The sequence below is a fragment of the Podarcis cretensis genome (assembly GCF_951804945.1).
Source record: "Podarcis cretensis genome assembly, chromosome: 17".
In the NCBI taxonomy this organism is placed as follows: domain Eukaryota; kingdom Metazoa; phylum Chordata; class Lepidosauria; order Squamata; family Lacertidae; genus Podarcis; species Podarcis cretensis.
In genome coordinates, this window is record NC_137187.1 from 6,074,786 (window position 1) to 6,096,597 (window position 21,812).

Genomic DNA, 21,812 nt, shown 5'->3' on the forward strand with positions numbered 1-21,812 from the left:
CCAAACTAGTCCCTAGAATTGGACCACATCCCTAATCTTAAACCACAAAATATAGTGAAGTGTATAGGAAATTAATCTCTACCTTCCAATAGAAGTTGAATTATTTGCCAATACACTTCTTTTTTAATTTCCCAGTTTTGTTTCCTGTGCAGCATTCCTCTGGAGAACAAAGTTTATCCTTGCACACAACAATAAGGGGGCACAATTAAATAATTGTAAACCATATGGGGAAAGATCAAGAGCTATGATTTAAATCTGGTGTGAAAAAAGTCTGTGCAGATCCTTACTTGCTTGCTGGTGCCAAGGGACTTTAAGTTGATTTTACCAGCCTTTAAATAGAATCTGGAAAAGATGTTAAGTGTCTTTATCAGCCCCGTTGTTGCCTAATCTTCCTGATGCAAACAGGACAAGGATTTCTGAAAAATTATTATAGCAGTTTAGGAACTCATGACAAGGCAGAGCACATAGGATTATCCTATATTGTACTCACAGCACACTGTGAGGTAGGTTAGACTAAGACCCAAGCCCACTCAGTATGTATCGTGGTTGTGCAAAGATTTGAAGCCAATTCTACCGTTCTGTTTCCTATGTTGTCTTTTTAAAATGAGTACAATTAGGCGGATATCTTGTTGCATAGCCTGATATCTAGTATAGCAAATGGAACACTACCTCAGTCCTATGACTTTGCCACAAAAGTTAGCTGAATTGTTCCAGGGGCACAATGATGTACATCACCAACTACTTACAAGCAAGGGGGTGGGGGGGGGAATGGTTGTCATGCCCTCTTCATCAGTTTCCAGAGGCATTTGGATGACCAGTGTTGGGAGACAAAATGCTAGTCAGACCTTGGCCTGATCCTGCCAGGTAGCGCTTAAGTTCCTACATGAATACACTCCAAAAGCTACTAGCAGCTCACTTTACAGCAACACATACGCCTTGACCATGAATTTTCTGTTTTTATACTTAATAGAAAATCTATCTGGAGCAAATGAGAAAGAGAGGCATACAGCTTGCACAGTTAGTGCTTAGAGCCTGTAAAATGTTGCTTTTGCTAGAGCACAATATAAGCTCCCACCACAAGAGTGTTGAAAAACCATTTGTCACACTATCGGTTTATGAAGCAGAGCTGGGACAGAGAACAGTTGGATTGAAAAGAGCATGTGTCTCTTTCCACTCATATCTGTGTAATTCTAAATTCAATAAAGTCACACCCGTGTAAAAGTTATGTAAGCCAGAAGGAAAATAAAACACTGGTTCCCAATACTGCCGCCTCAGCCACTAGGAGTCAGCACTGGCTCCTGCAGTTGAAAAGCATATGTGGCTTTCACTTCCTATGCCTTTTGGAAGATTCAAAGTGACTAAATGCTAAGCACTACTTTATAATTTCACAACTGATGCTATGTTCATGTAAATGTTCTCAAGAGAGGTAGCTTAGTGGCAGAGCATTGTCCTTGCATTCAATCCCTGGCATCTCCAAGTCGGACTGGGAATATTCCCTATCTGAAATCCCGGAGAATTGCTACCAGTCAGTGTAAAAAACATTGACCTAGATTGACTATTCATCTGACTCATTATAAGGCAGCCACCTGTGTTCCTATGTCCATGGAGGAAACAGATGCTATAGGAGATCCTATGTTCTTGAGACCTCAAGTCCAACTCAACTGCATTGGACCCAGAGAATATGTGCTGCATTTTCTTTTCTGGGGGAGCTTGAGAATATATTTCTTTGCAGGTTTAGTTGAATTGTAGAGTGTTTTCACATTTAAGACTTAAATTGCCTCATTCAATTTACATAAATATTTTATTGTTAATGTAGAAAAGAGCCATTTGTCATTTGAATTAAGTTTTGGCCGACATAGATTTTTAAATTTGTATTAAAAGTCCATTGAAGCAAGAACTGTTCTAAGCCTCACAAGTGAAAATGCTTGGAGTTTCACAACTGAATTAATCTAATAATGAAAACAACTCTTTTTCTTGATTACTCTTCTCAAATATGATTTCCCACCTTCTTCCTACTTACCCCTAACTCCTATGCATGTGGTTCTAGAGGTCTTTTGAATCCTGTGTGTTTTTGACCCAGCAATTCAAACAAAAGGGTATTAGGCTGTAGCTACTGTATGTTTTAGTGAACCCTAGGTTTGAATTTGATCATTTTCAGATCCCTTTATTCGGGTAATTGCACACATAGACTTCGTATAAAGGAAATTCATTTGTTCAGGGTCACTGCATGGTTTTTCATTAAAAACAAATTACCAATGTTCAGAAAGGACATCTGGGTTTCCAGAGTCCCATTAATGACTATATTTTCAGCATCACTATCCCGGACGGTCTATCCTTTCCTGTCACCCTCCGTTTAGAGCCCCAAGAGGACAATGAGAATGACAGTCGAGTGAATGGGTAAGCATGAGGGATGAGGCCAAAACCTTAGACCCCAGGGAAAGGAAGAAGGTACAAGTGAAATAAAAAAAAATATCCAGAGGGTAACAGGGACCATTGTCTCAGCTTTTCCAATACAAGAACCAGAACAAATATTTAAATGAACAAGCATGATTATTTAAGCATAAGCTTATTCCAATTCAATTATAAAACACGACAAGCCCTCGGGGCAAGGCAAGCTTGGGTGACGTTTAGAAAGTTTTCATGCTGAAAATACAACTAGTCAAAAACATGTTATTTCTGCAGACAAAATTCCTTGATCAAAAGTAACACCTAGAGAAAGCAGGCTTCATGGTGTGATATTATGATGCATAGAATGCATGAGTACTTTGATAGAAATTGCAAAGGACAATGTTTTCCAACCTGAGAGGAGTGAATTGAATGCATGCATGTACACACAGAGCACACTTGCTATGCAGATCTGAACCAGTCACTCAGAGGTATCCGATTCTCCATGTAAAAACAAGGAGAATGACTGATGCTGCATTATGACTGAATGAAAGGCATTAACAACACAAAACAAGAAAAATCTTATATCCAGTGTTGCTGCTCCTGCCATTTTAGAAGTAACACATTTCTTTGGAAAGCAGCAGTAAAATATACAGTTTCCTCCTCATACTGGACAGGCCCAGCCCATGTATGTACGTATGTAAATATTTTTATTTCTGACCCTTGGTGGGCTAGGAACTGTAGCAAGCTCTCCTCAGGTGTAGGCAGGTATTTGTTCAAATTAACTCGCTGTTTGCATAACATACTTGAAGGTTAGGAGGAAAATTGAATTAAACACTAATATTAAGGAGGCAGGATTAAAAAAACAAACACCATGGATTAACCAGTATCAAACGGGTTGCTAACTAGTTTTGTGCACCCAATATATTTTAGTCATGTGTTGCTTAAACAGCACCTATTTTCAATAAGTTCAATTCTATAATTTTGGGTCTATTGTGAAGAATCACTCTGCTTATTTTGAAACAATTTAAGCTCTACAGTCATACCTCGGGATAAATACTCTTCAGGATAAGTGCGTTACTTCCGGGTTTCACTGCTCGCGCATGTGCAGACGGTCAAAATGACGTCACGTGCATGCACGGAGCGGCGACCCACGCACGTGCAGATGTGCAGTTACGTCTTACGTTCTGTTCAGGATGTGAACGGGGCTCCGGAACAGATCCCGTTCGCATCTCGAGGTACCACTGTACTTGTATTGTCACAGACCATGAGTTGTATCCAAAACTGCATATGCAGCGTTCCACTCATGTAATGGGACTTCGCTTTCCTCTTCTCTCCCTGTGCACCCCCAAAAGCCACTCCAGAGGGTATCCCAACCATCTGGAGATTTTTGAGGGTACACAGGGAGCTGCAGCAGAGAGGAGGGGGTATAGAAGTTCTGTTGCACAAGCAGAACTCTGTTGTGCAAGCAGAATGGCACCACTGGATATAGCCCTATACTTATTTCTATGTCATTGCCATGTAAAGCAAACAGTTACATTTTCCCTTGTTTACATCCATGTGTGTGTCCTTGCAAATTGTGGATTACACTTCATGCATCATTTAAATTGGGCTCTAGTCTATGAAAGTGTATCATAGAATCATAGAATCATAGAGTTGGAAGAGACCACAAGGGCCATCGAGTCCAACCCCCTGCCAAGCAGGAAACACCATCAGAGCACTCCTGACATATGGTTCTCAAGCCTCTGCTTAAAGGTAAAGGTAAAGGTAAAGGTACCCCTGCCCGTACGGGCCAGTCATGTCCAACTCTGGGGTTGCGCGCCCATCTCGCTTAAGAGGCCGGGGGCCAGCGCTGTCCAGAGACACTTCCAGGTCACGTGGCCAGCGTGACGAAGCTGCTCTGGCAAGCCAGAGCAGCACACGGAAACGCCATTTACCTTCCCGCTATAAAGCAGTACCTATTTATCTACTATGGGACGCAGGTGGCGCTGTGGGTTAAAGCCTCAGCGCCTAGGGCTTGCCGATCGAAAGGTCGGCGGTTCGAATCCCTGCGGCGGGGTGCGCTCCCGCTGCTCGGTCCCAGCGCCTGCCAACCTAGCAGTTCGAAAGCACCTCCGGGTGCAAGTAGATAAATAGGGACCGCTTACCAGCGGGAAGGTAAACGGCGTTTTCGTGTGCGGCTCTGGCTCTGGCTCTGGCCAGAGCAGCGATGTCACGCTGGCCACGTGACCCGGAAGTGTCTCCGGACAGCGCTGGCCCCTGGCCTCTTAAGTGAGATGGGCGCACAACCCCAGAGTCTGTCAAGACTGGCCCGTACGGGCAGGGGTACCTTTACCTTTTTATTTATCTACTTGCACTTAAGGGTGCTTTCGAACTGCTAAGTGGGCAGGAGCTGGGACCAAACGACGGGAGCTCACCCCGCCGCGGGAATTCAAACCGCCAACCATGCGATCGGCAAGTCCTAGGAGCTGAGGTTTTACCCACAGCGCCACCCGCGTCCCTCAAGCCTCTGCTTAAAGACCTCCAAAGAAGGAGACTCCACCACACTCCTTGGCAGCAAATTCCACTGTCGAACAGCTCTTACTGTCAGGAAGTTCTTCCTAATGTTTAGGTGGAATCTTCTTTCTTGTAGTTTGGAACCATTGCTCCGTGTCCGCTTCTCTGGAGCAGCAGAAAACAACCTTTCTCCCTCCTCTATGTGACATCCTTTTATATATTTGAACATGGCTATCATATCACCCCTTATGCCATTGTAAATTTGTTTATTTTTAAGGTGTTGATTTAGCAGCAAATATCTGTGGATATAAACTCTATAGGAAGGATGAGGAAGGGCATACTGCCAGTGGTGTTACTCTTTATGTCAAAGATGGCATTGAGTCCAGCAAGCTAGAAAACCAAAAAGAGCCAGCCACAGAATCATTGTGGGTGGTGATATCAGGCTCAGGAATAATTTAGTGGAGGGGACGTGCTATTTTCCCCCTGATCAAAATGCTTAGGGAAATCTTGTAGTAGTAGGAAACTTCAACTACCCTCATGTAATCTGACTATGTATTTGTTCCAGTCATGACAAAGAGGTAGCATTTCTAGATATGCAATACATAATTAAATTATCAAACTCACTTCCGCAGGAGGCAGTGATGGCCACCAACTTGGATGGCCTCAAAAAAGGATTAAACTAATTCATGGAGAGAGCTATCAATGGCTACTAGCCATGATGACTATGCTCTACCCCCAAAGTTGGATGCCACAGTGTTTCCAAACACATGTGCTCATGTTCAGCTTGCTCCCTTCCCACAGGCATCTGGTTGGCCACTGGGGCTGGATAGGCCATTGGGCTGATCCAGCCCACTCTTCTAATGTTCTTAGCTGCATTTACCTTGACTTGTTTCCACCAACCACTTTTTACAGTGCATTGTAAGGGAAGATTGACAATGGTGGACAAACTGTCTGCCATTCCTGGTCTTCTCACTTTTGAACCTTTCACAAGCTTTCAGGGAACACTAGATTTCCTCTGAAAATCTTTGGTTTACTTTAGTGCTTGGATTCCAATTCCAGATCAACCTCGGCCAGCATGGCCAGTGGTTAGAGATGATGGGAGCTGGAGGGCTCCCATCTGGAGGGCCACAGGTTATCCACAACTGCTTTACTGTATGGTAATAGTCTGTAACATTGGATCCTCTTTCTGCACAGTATCTTCTGTTTTAAAGGCAGCTTATCCCATCTATGTATTCTGATTGAACTACTAGCATAACTGATGTGCAGAGGCAAATATATTGCTTTGTTCTTTATGGTTCATTGAATTAATCTCTTTGACCATTCTTGCCTTCTGTGTTCACAATAAAAGACAAAAAGCATACAAAATGTGGAACATTTCTGTGGGACATATTCAGTGATTCCATAAAAATGCATCCTCAAACCTTGTTAACCTGTAATAGAACTCACGCTTTTACATATCCATCCATGAAATGGTTTGACAGTTTCAGTGTCAAAATAGGAATCATAGATGATAGAATACAAAAACTGGAAATGATCTGAAGAAACATTAGAGCTACCCTCTTGCTTTAAGAAAGAATCCTCAACAAATTAAGACATAACACCACACATTAATCCAACCAATAACATCACACAGATAAACCCATATCTCCCAAGATATAGCATGCTGCAGGAACAAAGCAAGAATGGACAAAACGACTTGTTGGATCTGTATACAGTCTGTCCAGTGCACAAACTAATCACTGTATGAAGATAACAAAGGACCAATTCAGATTTGGAGCCAAAAGGACTAGGTCACGCTCAGTAGCTTCTTCCCATGATGAGCCACCAGAAAAGTGTTTATGAAGGAATTACGTGGGTGGGGTCAAATACATATTCACGCAAATGTCATATCCCCTCCCCCCATATGTACATGCTAGAGTGATGTAGTAGTTAAGTGCGGTGGACTCGTAATCTGGTGAACCAGGTTCGCATCTCCGCTCCTCCACATGCAGCTGCTGGGTGACCTTGGGCCAGTCACACTTTTTTGAAGTCTCTCAGCCCCACTCATCTCACAGAGTGTTTGTTGTGGGGGAGGAAGGGAAAGGAGATTGTTAGTCGCATTGAGACTCCTTAAGGGGAGTGAAAGGCGGGATATCAAGTCCAAACTACTACTACTACTACTACTACTCCTCTTCCTCCTCCTCTTCTTCTTCTACATAGCCAATGAATGTTTGTATGGAACCAAATGACATTATTGATCCAGACCCTTTTTGTTCCTTCTTTATCACGTTGTGGGAAAGGCATAGGAAGAAGCTGTGTGAAAGTGTCACTGCCATTAAGGGTCAACCAGCCTTAAGCACAGTTTTCATGTTACTTCTGCAAAGTGGTTGCTGCTGCCCCACACTCTCATAAAAGCACTAACCACATTGTCTGCCTGCATCACAATGTGGCTCCAGTGGAAGTGCAGAACATGTGATAAATAGTCTTACAAACTACTAACAAGAATATGCTGAATCAAACCAAGAGTCCACCTGTCTCCTACAGTCACCTGCAAGATGGCCTCAGAAAGCTCACAAGCAAAGCATGACAGCCATCTCCTGTTGCTTGCTGCCAGAGTCTGGTTAAAAACAAACAGGCAGACATTTAATAGCTCTGCTTGTCTTTCCAAAATCCAAAAGCTCCACCTATTATACTTTCCTTTAAAAGTCTCAAAGTGCATAGGAATAGAGGAAGCTGCCTAATAGCGAGTCAAACCCTTTGGTCCATCTAGCTCAGAACTATTTAGCAGTACTTCTCCAGGGTTTCAGGCAGGATTCCAGGGATGGAATCAGGGAGTTTCTGCATGCAAAACATATACTTGCTCCACCACTGAGCTCTTTCCCCTAAAGGACTCCTAGTGATTTACCATGAGATCTCACCTTGGGAAACGTTTTTGCAAAAGCAACCACACCACAAAGCAGTAATATATGCATTGCATCTTAGCTACTTGAGTGCAAAAACAACAACTGGAAATGCTGTCATGTTAGAACTGGTTTTAAATCCCAATAAGTAAATGAGCAGACCAAAACAAAAAGCAGGTTTGTAACCATCTACCATAGGTCTACACCATCATTTGTGAGAATCTAATACATGGGAGAATAATAGTACAATCTCCACAAATGCATGCACATTGAGAAGCACATATGTAATGACACGTTAAATGAGATAATCTACATCCAGCCTGGGAAGTGTGGGCTGTGTAACCACTGAGAGGCCATCTACAAATTCAGGTTCGCACACTATTTATGTATATCACGCTAACCTCTCTGCTTATTGGATCATGCTCCACATTTCATATTATTTCCTAAATATATGCCACAGAGGGCCAATTTAGACATTGTTCTCCCAAGAGAAGACTGCAGGAATGGAAACTACCTTGCTCATGCCATCACTCAGGAGAGTAACATCTGAAAGAACCATATATGGTGCAGTTCTTCACATGAGTAGTAGCTGCATACCAGCACTACTGTTACCTAGCAGTTCAAAAGCACACCAGTGCAAGTAGATAAATAGGTACTGCTGTGACGGGAAGGTAAATGGAGTTTCTGTGAGCTCTGGCACCTGTCACAGTGTTCCATGCACCAGAAACGACTTAGTCATCCTGGCCGCATGACCTGGAAAAGCAGTCTGTGGACAAACGATGGCTCCCTTGACCTGAAAGCGGAGATGAGTGCCATACCCCATAGTTGAATTTGACTGGGCTTAACCATCCAGGGGTCCTTTACCACTGCTACCAGAAGCGTGAAGTAGTGGCATGTGGTTATTACACAAAAAAGGGACTGTGCACACAATAATAAACTTTTAAACATTATCCTTGCCATAGGTACCATTGCTATGAGCAAGAACTTTTCTGTGGTGATCATATGGGGTCAGAAACCATCCAAACTGGCTTAAATTCACTCCCTATTGTCCTTGATGATGCCGTAAGTGACTGATACTATGCACCAACTCAATATGATCAGGTGTGCCACCTTGCCCCCATGATTGAGGGGGCCTGGGGTGCGCAGCTGCCATGGAACTTGGGAGGCAGCCCCTTCATTGAAAATTGGGGGGGCTTGGTCCCTAGTCCTCCCCCACTCAACTCTGGTGAGTGTGATGGCTATTTGTCCAGGCATTCTTGAGGGGAAATCTGTTAGGTGCTTTCCTGGTCTGGCCTTTCATCTGCTAGCTATAGGGACACCTGGATCCATATCAGCTGCCTCCCAGTTCTGACCTGCCTATCACAAATTTTGCTTCCAAATTACCTAGCACATCCTTTGGCAAATACTACAGAAATTAAAAGACTATAGTATAGCACAGGCATGTCCAACAGGTAAATCGTGACCTACCAGTAGATCACCGGACTTCTGTGGTAGATCACTGCCCCCCCCAAAGATCAACAACTTCGGTTCCCCCCAAAAAGCTCAACACCTTTGACCTCAACCCCCAAAAAGGGGGTAGATGCCAGTTTTTAACTCTGGGAATAGATCGCAGTCTCTTGGGAGTTGGCCACCCCTGGTGTAGCACTTTGCAGAAGAGGATCAAGCTATATAGTAATGTCAAAAAACATGAAACAAAAACTCCCTTACTTGCTTTGTATCTTGCACCCCATGTTAATTAGTCATTGGCATAATTCATGGCTAATTATTAAATGATTTATTGTATCCACTTTTTGCAGATGCTCTGAAAATTACAGGAGATCAGTATGTCTAGAAGTGAGTTTCTGAGAACTGGTGAAATGAACCCTCCTTGTATAAATGTCAGGACAGAATAATTCAGTCATATTAGAGTACAAACACTGATGTCTGTGTAATAAAGCTGATCTGCCGGCTGTTTCAGAGTCAAATCATAAAAGACTGCATGCATTCATAAGAGCCTTCTGAAACTGCCCCTCCAAACAATGTGACAAGAGATGATCAAAAAGTTATTTTGGATGCTAGTTAGCAAAGCCTAGTTTAAATGAGCAAGAAGGCTTTTTAAAACCAGCAGATAACTTTCACTTTTGTAGAGCAGAATGTTGCTATTAGAAGAAAACATGGAACTTTATCTGTGTAGGTGTATGTTGTTAGAAACATAGTTTTCTATCCAATGTTGTTGTTTAGTCGTTTAGTCATGTCCCGAAAACACTATCCAACCATCTCGTCCTCTGTCGCCCCCTTCTCCTTGTGCCCTCCATCTTTCCCAACATCAGGGTCTTTTCCAGGGAGTCTTCTCTTCTCATGAGGTGGCCAAAGTATTGGAGCCTCAGCTTCAGGATCTGTCCTTCCAGTAAACACTCAGGGCTGATTTCCTTCAGAATGGAGAGGTTTGATCTTCTTGCAGTCCATGGGACTCTCAAGAGTCTCCTCCAGCACCATAATTTCTATCCAATGTAGTACTAAGCAACTGTCACATCGCCCAGCTAGCTCAGTTGGTAGAGCATGAGATTAAGCAATGGTCCCATCAGTGCAATGATTTATGCTTGTACAGCAGGGCTCCCCCCTTCCACATACACCCTTCCCTCTCCCCAAATCTGCTCTAGGGGGTTGGGGAAAACCCAGAACAGATTTAGGGGATGCATGGAGGTGAAGGGGAGAAGTAGTGTTGCACAACTGTAAACCTTGCACTGACAGGACAGTTACTTTGTGCTGTGTTTGATACAACTTAGGGTCTTTAAAGTTAATCCAACCCTGGGGGACAAACCCTAGAACAGCTCACAGGGGAACGATCATATTTGTGTAACACTTGTGTAGCATATGTATACACAACCTTTATGACAATACTTCAGCCCCCAATGCACTTTTACCAATATATGAATATATATGGGGGAGGGGGCCAAAAACAATCCAATGAGGGCTGAATATGCCCATTACATACAGAACTGTGACTGGCTGTTGCTGGACAGGAATAAAATGGAATATCTTAAGAAATTGCTTGGCTGGCTGGCTGAAATCTTAAACAGGAGCACTCCATACTGCAGGTCCTAATTCATGTGACTTGACACCAAATACTTGCTTTGGTTTTTAACATTTTAATAGCAACTCATTGTGAGGGATGGCCAACCATTTTTAAAACTCAGAAGTTTTAAAAGGAGCTTGCAATATGGCAGAGGAACAGACTGCTAGTAAAAGAAAAAAAGGGGGGGAGAGACTGCCCAGTATGCAGAACATTTGTCTAAAGGATCAGCCTGAATTATGACCATACTCTCCAATTAGTCCATGTTGTGTGTAATGATTGTAAGAAAATATGCCTATTCTGAGAGTGTGAAGGAGGATTTCAGGAAGCCGGTACAACATTCAGTTCGCATAAGCTAGGTAACCGGCCAGGCAGTGGGGATTATGTTCCATTCACATTTTCGTGTGGCTCCCTAATTCATTCTCAAACCACACACAACCCAAAATTCGGTGATCCTTTAATATCAGCACTTATCCAAATTTTGCAATGCAGTTCACCAAGCAAATAACGTGTAAAAAAATACATTTTATACGCTTGTGCAAATAGTATACAAATGCAACTTAGGGGAATTGCTTGCAAAAATTAGGAGAATGCACATTAAAATGCTTACAAATGCTATTGAAAACTTTTTTTAAAATAATGGAAGCTGATGCAGAAATGTGGGAGCAGGATTTAAGATTGGGAAATTGAGAAACTAGGAGATTCTGAACATGACAGATTCATTCATCCCTAAAGCCAGGTGCATGTGTGAAGTAGCACTATAGCAGAGAAGATCTTTGGGATTTTCAGATTACGGTATATTTTTAATTTGAGCTAGGGAAGAATAGAGGGGTTGGTTTATGTTGGTAACAATGAATTTGGGGGGGGGGGGACTCAGTTATTTAATCCATCATAGACTCACTGAACAAAAAGTCCATGGCAATGGGGAGAAGAGTAGGTGATGTTGCTTATATTACTTGTGTTTGGACCAGTAAACTTTGACTTCCTGAATGGCCAGAGGAAGCAGAGTGCAGTTGTCAAGGATGGAACATTCCTGAATCTTTTTCCCAGTGAATTGAAAATCTGGCTTTCCAGTGGGGGAAGAGAAGTATCTTTTCTAAATGTATGAGAAATTCCACCAGTCCTTCTCTGTAAACAGTAACAGTTTTCTTAAATTTAATATTTCTACTACTTCACTACAGTTCTAAATATGGGCAATAATTCACCATTTCCTAATGTTACTAAATACTGCCCAGTATGCATGCATTATTAAAGTCTGATGTTAAAAAGTACTGAGTAAAACTTTTTCAACTCTTCCCCACTGTCAGAAAAATTTGAAAGCCCTGCTCCTGGCAGAGGGCACTTTCAATTATCATAGCCAAGCTTGAGATGTTCTTACATCAAATAACAGCCCAGGAAATGGTTGGCTTCTTTTAAAGCAAATATAAGAAAGACCAAAGGTGAACAAAAGGGAACATTAGGTGATTCACTGGAGACATTAATGGCTAAGATCTCATGTGTGAAAAGCCTTGGAAGAGATCATTTGCAGGCACCCATATTAAGCAGCATAATTTCAAAGTATGAGATTCCTCTGGCACAATTGCAAGAAATGCTTATAGCAAAGTTAATTAAAATGATTCACATGACAAAAATTCAGAGAAGTGAGGTAACGCTGAGATTAACCTTATGTACATTTTATCATGTGTATCCAACAGCCATGCAGCAAGGCTAGACACTTCTTTTCCCACATGTTTTGACCGAATAAATTCTCTTTTTCCAGTCCACAGTCCTATGTAACCCAAGGCATATGAATTTAAGTCTCCCTCTAACTTCAAGTAGTCCTAAACCAGCTTGAACTCAGTTTACTTGAGCTATAGAACAGCAGCATAGGTGAAATTAAAAGACTGTGAGAAAGGCAGTAGTTCAGTTTGCCTGTTTTACATCTCCTCTTTCATTCAGTGCCATTACTATGCCTGCCAATGGTATGAAAGCGGAGCACAAAGGCAGCACTTGGCTTTGCTGCTAAAAGACTGTTTCTTTCTTTTCTTTCTTTTTTTAAATGGAAACTCACCAGGCACCATCCCTGTCAGCGTTGGAGCAGAGTAGCTGCCCTGTCCAGCAGGGGGGACGTGCGGAGGGTATCCAGGGAGGGTTGTGCTTGCCAAATCACGACCTGAAGAATCAAACCAACAAATCACCATGTGAGCATTCACAACAACTAGACATGTTTTTACATTTCCCTTAACACTCAGAACACAGGCCATGCATTTGTCATAACTGTACTGCGAATACCAAAGTGGGATGTTTTCCCCCCAGCCTTAGCTTTGGCAGAAATGAGAAAGATTTCCCTTTCTTTATAAGCTGCCACAAAGTAAGAGACTGAGAGCAATGGCAAACAGCACTGCAAACAGGTTAGTAGCAAACCAGCTTTGAACTCTACTTGTTCCTGCTTATTCTTAAGTTTCTTTGCAGATCTGACATGTCAAACAGATTGAAAACAGATTTATTTTTCTGAGTGATGTGCGGACCCTTTTCTAAGTTAATGTAAGAGGCAAAACAAACCCCCCAAAATAAAACAATCTTCAATCAAGGTATAGTTAAAATATACTCTTATTAAATAGAAACAGAAACACTTCTAGACTATTGTCAACTGCAGACCAGCAAATTCAGGTTGCAAAATTAAATGGATTTTGCACCCTTGCACAAAACCAGTTCACAAAGGGAAAAAAGCTCTCTTAGTGGTAAGGATAAGGAAATGCACTGGAAAATATGGGATAACAATTCTTTGATGTGACATCATATAACCTCCCAGCAGACAACTCAGAATGAATGCTCAATAAACAGGCTGACTGAAAAAGACTGCCTGAAGATAACATAGCCCGAATGAAGGACACAACTAGTGTGAGAGCTATCTCAATAACTCATTGAAAAAGTACTGGTGAAATGTGTGGCATCTGAGAAAGACCATCATTGACATACTGAATTAAAGGATACCATGTTATAAAAGCAAATCTGCTACAGTCTGTTCTTCTGAGGGTTTGAACTAATGTATTAACTTTCCTGACAAGGCTAAGTGTCATACTCTTTGACACCAAAGTTTGATGTGTCAGTCTCTACCTTTTGGCTATTTCAAGTCAAGTTATTTGACAAAAAAAGGTTATGACAAGCTCACTTATGTGATTTATTTAATCGTTTTTGATACTTCAGCAAAAAAACTGTACTACAAAAGTATATTACAATTTTATATTCCCACTACATATGATAAAATAAGCCCTTTTCTTGACACCCCCATCACCATTCTGGTTTGGTTAAGACTTGTGATTAACAACACAATGAGGTGAGCTACCAAGAGTGCAAGATTTTCAGTGTCTTTTCCCTAATGACTGAAAAAGAGAACGCAAACTGAAGACCTCTCTGATAAGAAGGGCTATTTAAATATGCACAAGAAATGTAGAAAGGAACCTGCAAATTCATTATGTTCTGAATATATCTGAACAGAATTCTATCATCATTCATCCTAAAGGACATAAGGATGAAAGAAACAGAAATGCCCTAAATATGCCCAATTTCCAAAAACATACCATTTATTGTGAACAGCTAAAATATGTTGTCAAATAAAAGAAATTTCAACATTCACCTCCTGTAGCTATCCATTACTCATCTGTGAATGGAAAAACCAGGGGCTTGAAACTCATTGATTCTAATAAGCGGTTTTGTTTATTCTGGGATGGATCTGTCACAAATATTATGATCTTGTAACCATGGAGTCATCAGCACACTCCTAAGTGCTGCAATGATGTCCTTGAGGACCTCTTAGGGTGTCTGTGAAACCTCTGAGCACCCCAACTAAAATAAGGGTCCTACTTACTGTCCCTTCATCATGGGGCGGAAATAGTAATTACCTTCCCCCATGTGAAAAGTATATATTGCTGACAGTGGAAGTTGAAAGAAAACTCTTTCTTACTTTCTCCTTCAGCTCTGTGTACTTTGCAAGGCTCAGATTAACACCTGAGAAAGCAACATTATCAAAAAGAAAGGAGTGAAAGGGAAGGTTTCAAACCTATTGAACCTAAGGAAAAGGAATTTGACAGACTTTTCTGAAATTATGAAACTATGAAATGTTACATTGCATGCTGTATTTTAGTTGCATTGTATTCAAGTTGCTATAAAGAATACTTTAGGCACGTAGCCAGTATTTTTCCATATGGATTGTGGTAGCCTACCTTGTGACTGAGTTTTACATTTGGATCACAAGTTAAATCACAAGGCAGTGGTGAGAGAAGCTGTTACCTGAGTACCTTTGCTAGTATTTATATATGCAGATGAAGCTGCTTGCATCACACAAACACAGAAATAAATCCATGTAGCTGTTGGTCTTTGGGTGTTGGCCAAAATGCATGCAGCAGAAAGAGTGAGACATAGTATTTTGATCTATAGCTAGAAAGCTACTTTTTAGTAAAATATATTTAGAGGCTCACACTGGGACCAGTGGGAGAACGTTTGTAAAACTGAAAACAATGTATCTTTGTTATTTTATAACATTTGAAACAAGTTCTGCAAGTAAAGTTTTGAAACCTTATTTCTAGTGTTGAAGAAGATTTACTTCTGTGTGAAAGTAAGATCAGAGATCTTCCGCTGTTACAATGCTTACATTTGTCTTTGTCAAAAGTTCAAATAAACATCAAATGCAATATTTGGACATTATTATCCTTAGGGGCCAAAAAAAGTATAACGTAACCATTACCGCTCAGTTACATTCAGCAACATTTCTTACCATGAGAGCAATCTACACATTCAGCAAGGGCACATGGTATTCTGGAACTTTACCACTTCCAAAGTCAGAAGGAGCATTGCCTGCTTCAGTGCCAGCACTGCCAGTCTGAAATTGTCTCACTTTGCGTAATGGTAAGGCCAGCCTTGCGTGGGAGATAAGAGTATCAGGACATTGAGCTCTAGTTCAACCTTCTTTTTAGCAAAGTAGGTTTTACATGCAAGGAGTTTTGAAAGGAGCAAACTGAAAATTCAAATATGGCATTACACACCTACATTCTGAAATAATGCAGCCTCAGCAGTGCTGTAGCACATGCTTTTCTTGAGTATTTAGAACTGGACATTAATCTGCAGGCAATAAAGCTTTAAATAATTCTTGGCTTTGCTACACAGACATACACACACACACAAACACACACACACACATATGCAAGATGAGAAAATAGTCCATAAGCAGTTCCACTGGAGGAAAAGGTCAAGTACTGGCTGGGTTTTTTTAAAGCTATCAGAGTAAGGTATAGCAACAACCTGGACATAATGAAATCAGAAAAAATAAGCTGCAGATGTAAGGAGGCTTTATATTCAATAGACTCTTAATGAACCGATGAACTGATATTTGCTTTGCAATGTTTATGCTACTACACACTCTAATACTCACACTCCCAGTGTATTACAACAATAATGACAATAAATTATTCTATACAGGCATACCTATAGTTTCAGAGGCAATCAGCAAGGGTAGGCTTTAAATCAGCCAACCAATCAGCAATGACCTTCCTCTATGGCATGTACTGTTAGTAACTACCTGCCATGTTGATGATGGCTTGACTGAATGTCTTTTTTGAAGGTCTGAGTAGGTGAGAGTGATCTTACGGTTTTTTCCACATTTCTAAAACTGAACACTTGAGAGGTATTAAATGTTAGCAACCACACACACATATTTCCCCCATCCCCCTCAAAAAACCACCCTGCATTTTTTAATGATGGTTGCTCAGAAATGTTTCATGAAAGACATGCAAGAGACTGAAAGCCTAAAGTCATACAGATGTTTCAACAACCCCCCCCCCCTGTCTTCCCAATACTTTCCTGACACAAGTGGCTCACACCTACCCCAAATCCCACTCCTCCTCTCTTAAGCTTCATTCACTTTAGGGTTACCAAGAACACGTCTTCACCGAACTAGCTGGAAACTTAAGTCCAAACTGCAAGGGCACACAGAGAAGATAACAATGTTATCCTTGTAGCAGAACTCTCTTTTCTTAGAGGTAGCAAAAGCGTGGCTGGTTCTGCAAAGTTAACCCTGTTCGTTGTCAAACTGCCACATTTCTATCTCTACCTAAGTTTTACTTTTCAGAGCACTGTTGATCATAGCAAACAGTCATTGTTCTTTAATCAACTTGTCAAACCACTACCAGGAATTATCCACCGACAAATTGTTTCTTATGATGTCAGCAGGATTTGATGTGAAATAAATAATTTGTGAGGTTGCAATGCAGAGAAAGCCATACATACATTCAATAGTTGTCAGTCTCAACAATGTATCAGATTTGTGCTGTATGCCTATTGGGTTTTCAGTACTATAAAGCATCTTTTGGCATAAATGGCAGCTCCTTATATCGGGCGCACAGTCCAAAAGGATATTTATCCTGCCACAGGCCACACTGAAATGAATCAGAGTTCTACGAGACCCAAGTAGTGCCTGGTGACTCAAAAGATCTACTCACAAAATAAAGACAGAATTAAAATAAATAGAAAAATCTCAACCTGGCCCAAAGACTCTCATGAGTGTATCTTCTAACAGGGACCTCACCCAAGAATCACGCCTCACATTCTCTGAATATTCCAGAAACAGAGTATATATTTCTGAGAAGAATATGAGCCTCTGCCTGGCAGCTCAGGCCTTTTGAGTAAGGACTGATGAGTCTGAGTCAATCTGCCACCCAAGGCTATTGGCTCACTTGAGGCATCCCTAATCAAGGTTACAGAAGGTACAAAGGCTCAGCCTTCAGCAACAAGCAATAAAATACAACTGAAAACACAATATGCTAAGATAACAATCTGCAGCATATAAATGTCCAGAGGGAAGAATAAAAGCAAGTAACCAGAATCTACACAACACATAAACGGTGGTTTAGAATATAGTAACATTTTGTAAAGGTATTCCAGGTCTCCCTGGGGAAGGTATTCCACAACTTGGCTACCACCACCTACAAGACCCTTCCTTGGTAGCAGCCACCCAGTTCACTTAAATCACATGCTTACTTTGATATCTAAGACATTTAATTTAGATAGGAATGTACCTACTGCTATATATACCTTCTTATGCTCAGAATTTTGGGTGGGTAAAACTTTGTACACATAAACTATAAATGTAATATTTTGCAGAAATACTGTATGTACAACTAATATACCCCAAAGAATCTTAATAAAGAAATATGTGATAAGCCACAAGAAGTAGGCATAAAAAGCAATGGGATAGAGGAAAGAGATATTTAAAAGTCCAATGCAGAGGTGCCAACTTGCGCCCAAGATTGAGGGGGTCCAGTGCACATCGTGCACATGTGACATCATGCACACGATGCTGCATCATTGGAAGAAGGCTGAGTGAGGAGCCCAGCATGGCACGGCTTCAGTGGCCAGTGGCTCCTCCTCTCTCACACTCAAGAGCAGCGAGCCACTGAAGCCGCTCCACACTTGGCCTCCTCTGTCCCCTCAGCATTGTGGGGGCCTGGCCCTCTCCCAACAAATATTGGGGGACCAAACACACTCTCTTGTCTGCCCCCCTTTTTTATTTTGCTTTCAGTTCCCTTTTGGGGTTCTTATTTTTGTTGTATTTTAGTAAGCTGTTGTCCTTAAGAAACCCATTAGTGGCCCACTAACCACCCACTTGTATGATTATTTGTTTTTCACAGGGAGACTTTTCTGTCACTGATGGGTTAATGCCTACACATATTTAAAAAGCAACCCAAGCTATAGAAAACCAGTCTCATATTGTAATCAAATATGTAATAATAATAATAATAATAATAATTTATTATTTGTACCCCGCCCATCTGGCTGGGTTTCCCCAGCCACTCTGGGCGGCTTCCAACAGAGATGGAAAATACACTAAAATATCACATATTAAAAACTTCCCTGAACAGGGCTGCCTTCAGATGTTTTCTGAATGTCAGGTAGTTGTCCATCGCCTTGACATCCGATGGGAGGGCATTCCACAGGGCGGGCGCCACCACCGAGAAGGCCCTATGCCTGGTTCCCTGCAACTTGGCCTCTCGCAGTGAGGGAACCGCCAGAAGGCCCTTGGAGCTGGACCTCAGTGTCCGGGCAGACCGATGGGGGAGGAGATGCTCCTTCAGATATACTGGACCGAGGCCATTTAGGGCTTTAAAGGTCAGCACCAACACTTTGAATTGTGCTCGGAAACGTACTGGGAGCCAATGTAGGTCTTTCAAGACCGGTGTTATATGGTCTCGGCGGCCGCTCCCAGTCACCAGTCTAGCTGCCGCATTCTGGATTAGTTGTAGTTTCCAGGTCACCTTCAAAGGTAGCCCCACGTAGAGCGCATTGCAGTAGTCCAAGCGGAAGATAACCAGAGCATGCACCACTATGGCGAGACAGTCCGCGGGCAGATAGGGTCTCAGCCTACGTACCAGATGGAGCTGGTAAACAGCTGCCCTGGATACAGATTTGACCTGTGCCTCCATGGACAGCTGTGAGTCCAAAATGACTCCCAGGCTGCGCACCTGGTCCTTCAGGGGCACAGTTACCCCATTCAGGACCAGGGAATCCTCCACACCTGCCCGCCTCCTGTCCCCCAAAAACAGTACTTCTGTCTTGTCAGGATTCAACCTCAATCTGTTAGCCGCCATCCATCCTCCAACCGCTTCCAGACACTCACACAGGACCTTTACCGCCTTCACTGGTTCTGATTTAAAAGAGAGGTAGAGCTGGGTATCATCTGCATACTGATGAACACCCAGCCCAAACCTCCTGATGATCCCTCCCAGCGGCTGCATGTAGATGTTGAAAAGCATGGGGGAGAGGACAGAACCCTGAGGCACCCCACAAGTGAGAGCCCAGGGGTCTGAACACTCATCCCCCACCACCACTTTCTGAACACGGCCCAGGAGGAAGGAGCGGAACCACTGTATGACAGTGCCCCCAGCTCCCAGCCCCTCAAGACGGTCCAGAAGGATGTCATGGTCGATGGTATCAAACACCGCTGAGAGATCCAGCAGAACTAGGAAACAGCTCTCACCTTTGTCCCTAGCCCGCCGGAGATCATCAACCAGTGCGACCAAGGCAGTTTCAGTCCCATGATGAGGCCTGAATCCCGACTGGAAGGGATCCAAATGGTCCGCTTCTTCCAGGCGTGCCTGGAGTTGTTCAGCAACCACTCGCTCAATCACCTTGCCCAAGAATGGAAGGTTTGAGACTGGGCGATAATTGGCCATCGTGGCCGCATCTAGAGATGGTTTTTTAAGAAGCGGTTTAACAACCGCCTCTTTCAGCGGGTCTGGGAAGGCTCCCTCACGGAGGGAAGCATTCACCACCCCACGAAGCCCATCGCCCAGTCCTTCCCGGCTAGCTTTTATAAGCCAGGATGGGCAAGTATCCAGGAGACAGGTGGTTGGCTTCACTCGTCCAAGCAGCCTGTCCACATCCTCGGAGGTAACAGATTGGAATTGATCCCACACAACTTGACCAGACAGGACTCTAGCACTCTCCCGCCCCGGCCCTGCTCCCACGGTGGAGTCTACTTCTTCCCGAATCTGAGCGATTTTATCTGCAAAAAAAATTGCAAAATCGTTGCAGGATATCTTGGGGTCTTTACAAGGCCCCGGTGGTAAAGGTGGTTCCGTTAAATTACGAACCACCTGAAAGAGTCTCCTGCTGCTGTTTTCTGCAGATGCAATAGAGGCGGTGAAGAAAGTCTTCTTCGCCGTCGCTATCGCCACTTGGTAGGCTCGACGTTGAGCTCTAACCTGTGTCCGGTCAGATTCAGAATGGGTTATCCGCCACCGGCGCTCTAGCCGTCTCAACGATTGTTTCATTGCCCTCAGATCCGTGGAAAACCACGGGGCTCTCCGGGCTCCATGCAATCGGAGAGGGCGCTTCGGAGTCAAACAGTCAATAGCCCTGGTTAACTCCACATTCCAGCGGGCCACCAGGGAATCGGCTGAAAGGCCATCAACATGGGATAAAGCATCCCCTACCACTCTCTGGAAACCATTTGGATCCATTAAGTGGCGGGGGCGGACCATCCGAATCGGTCCCACCTCCCTGCAGAGGGGATGGGTCGCAGAGAAGTCCAGTTGCACCAGGAAGTGGTCTGACCATGGCACTTCTTTCGTTTCACTTTTACTTAGTGTCAGATCACCAACATCCGTAGAGGTAAACACCAGGTCCAAGGCATGTCCGCGGCTATGGGTTGGGCCAGACTTATTCAGGGACAGCCCCATGGAGGCCATGCTTTCCACGAAGTCCCGAGCGGCCCCTTGTAAGGTCGTGTCGGCATGGATGTTAAAATCCCCTAGGACGACCAAGCTAGGTGTCTCCAGGAGAACATCCGCCACGACCTGAAGCAGCTCGGGAAGGGAATCCTTGGTGCAGCGGGGAGGTCGGTACACCAAAAGGAATCCTGTACTGCCCCTATTGCCCAACTTCCAGAACATGCACTCAGAAAACTGGGTCTTCCCAATAGGACGCCTGGTGCAAACTAATGACTTCCTAAAAATCACTGCAACCCCCCCTCCCCGCCCACATGACCTGGGTTGCTGTGCGTAAGAGAAACCTGGTGGACAAGTAGCGGCAAGGCCCATCTGCTTCATCCAACCAAGTCTCTGTTACACATGCCAGGTCAAGTCCTCCATCCATGATCAAGTCACCTTAAGAAGAATGCCATTGTACCCTGATATTATGTGTGATATGCTAGCTGTCCAGACAAGAACCATGTAGCTTCTATGTTATGAACAATGCTCTACACACTATGGGTGCTAAATAACTACAGTGCACTAGTAGAAGCAGCAGCAGCAGTCAAATTAGTTGCAAGCTTATACTTTCTCTATCACTTAAAATATAGGATTCATTCAGAAGTCAAATACACTGAACATGGCACGGTCCTGAGATGTCCCATTAAACTGGGTGGGAGGGATAAAAATCAATTGCTGAATTATTACCTATTAGCAGCCCCTAATTGGCTGAGAACTGGGAGCTGAACCAACAGTTAGCTAAAAATGTTGGCCTTTATT

The 21,812-nt window shown here is 43.0% G+C and overlaps 1 protein-coding gene across 3 annotated transcripts in view; it reads right to left on the reverse strand.

Annotated features, from left to right (window-relative positions):
- Positions 1-21,812, reverse strand: part of PAX5 (paired box 5) — a 222,990-nt gene that overhangs the window by 34,275 nt on the left and 166,903 nt on the right. For all 3 annotated transcript variants that reach the window (XM_079959622.1, XM_079959620.1, XM_079959621.1), the window contains one exon: positions 12,863-12,964. In XM_079959622.1, coding sequence (XP_079815748.1) covers positions 12,863-12,964 — 102 coding nt within the window. The remainder of the gene's footprint in view (positions 1-12,862; positions 12,965-21,812) is intronic.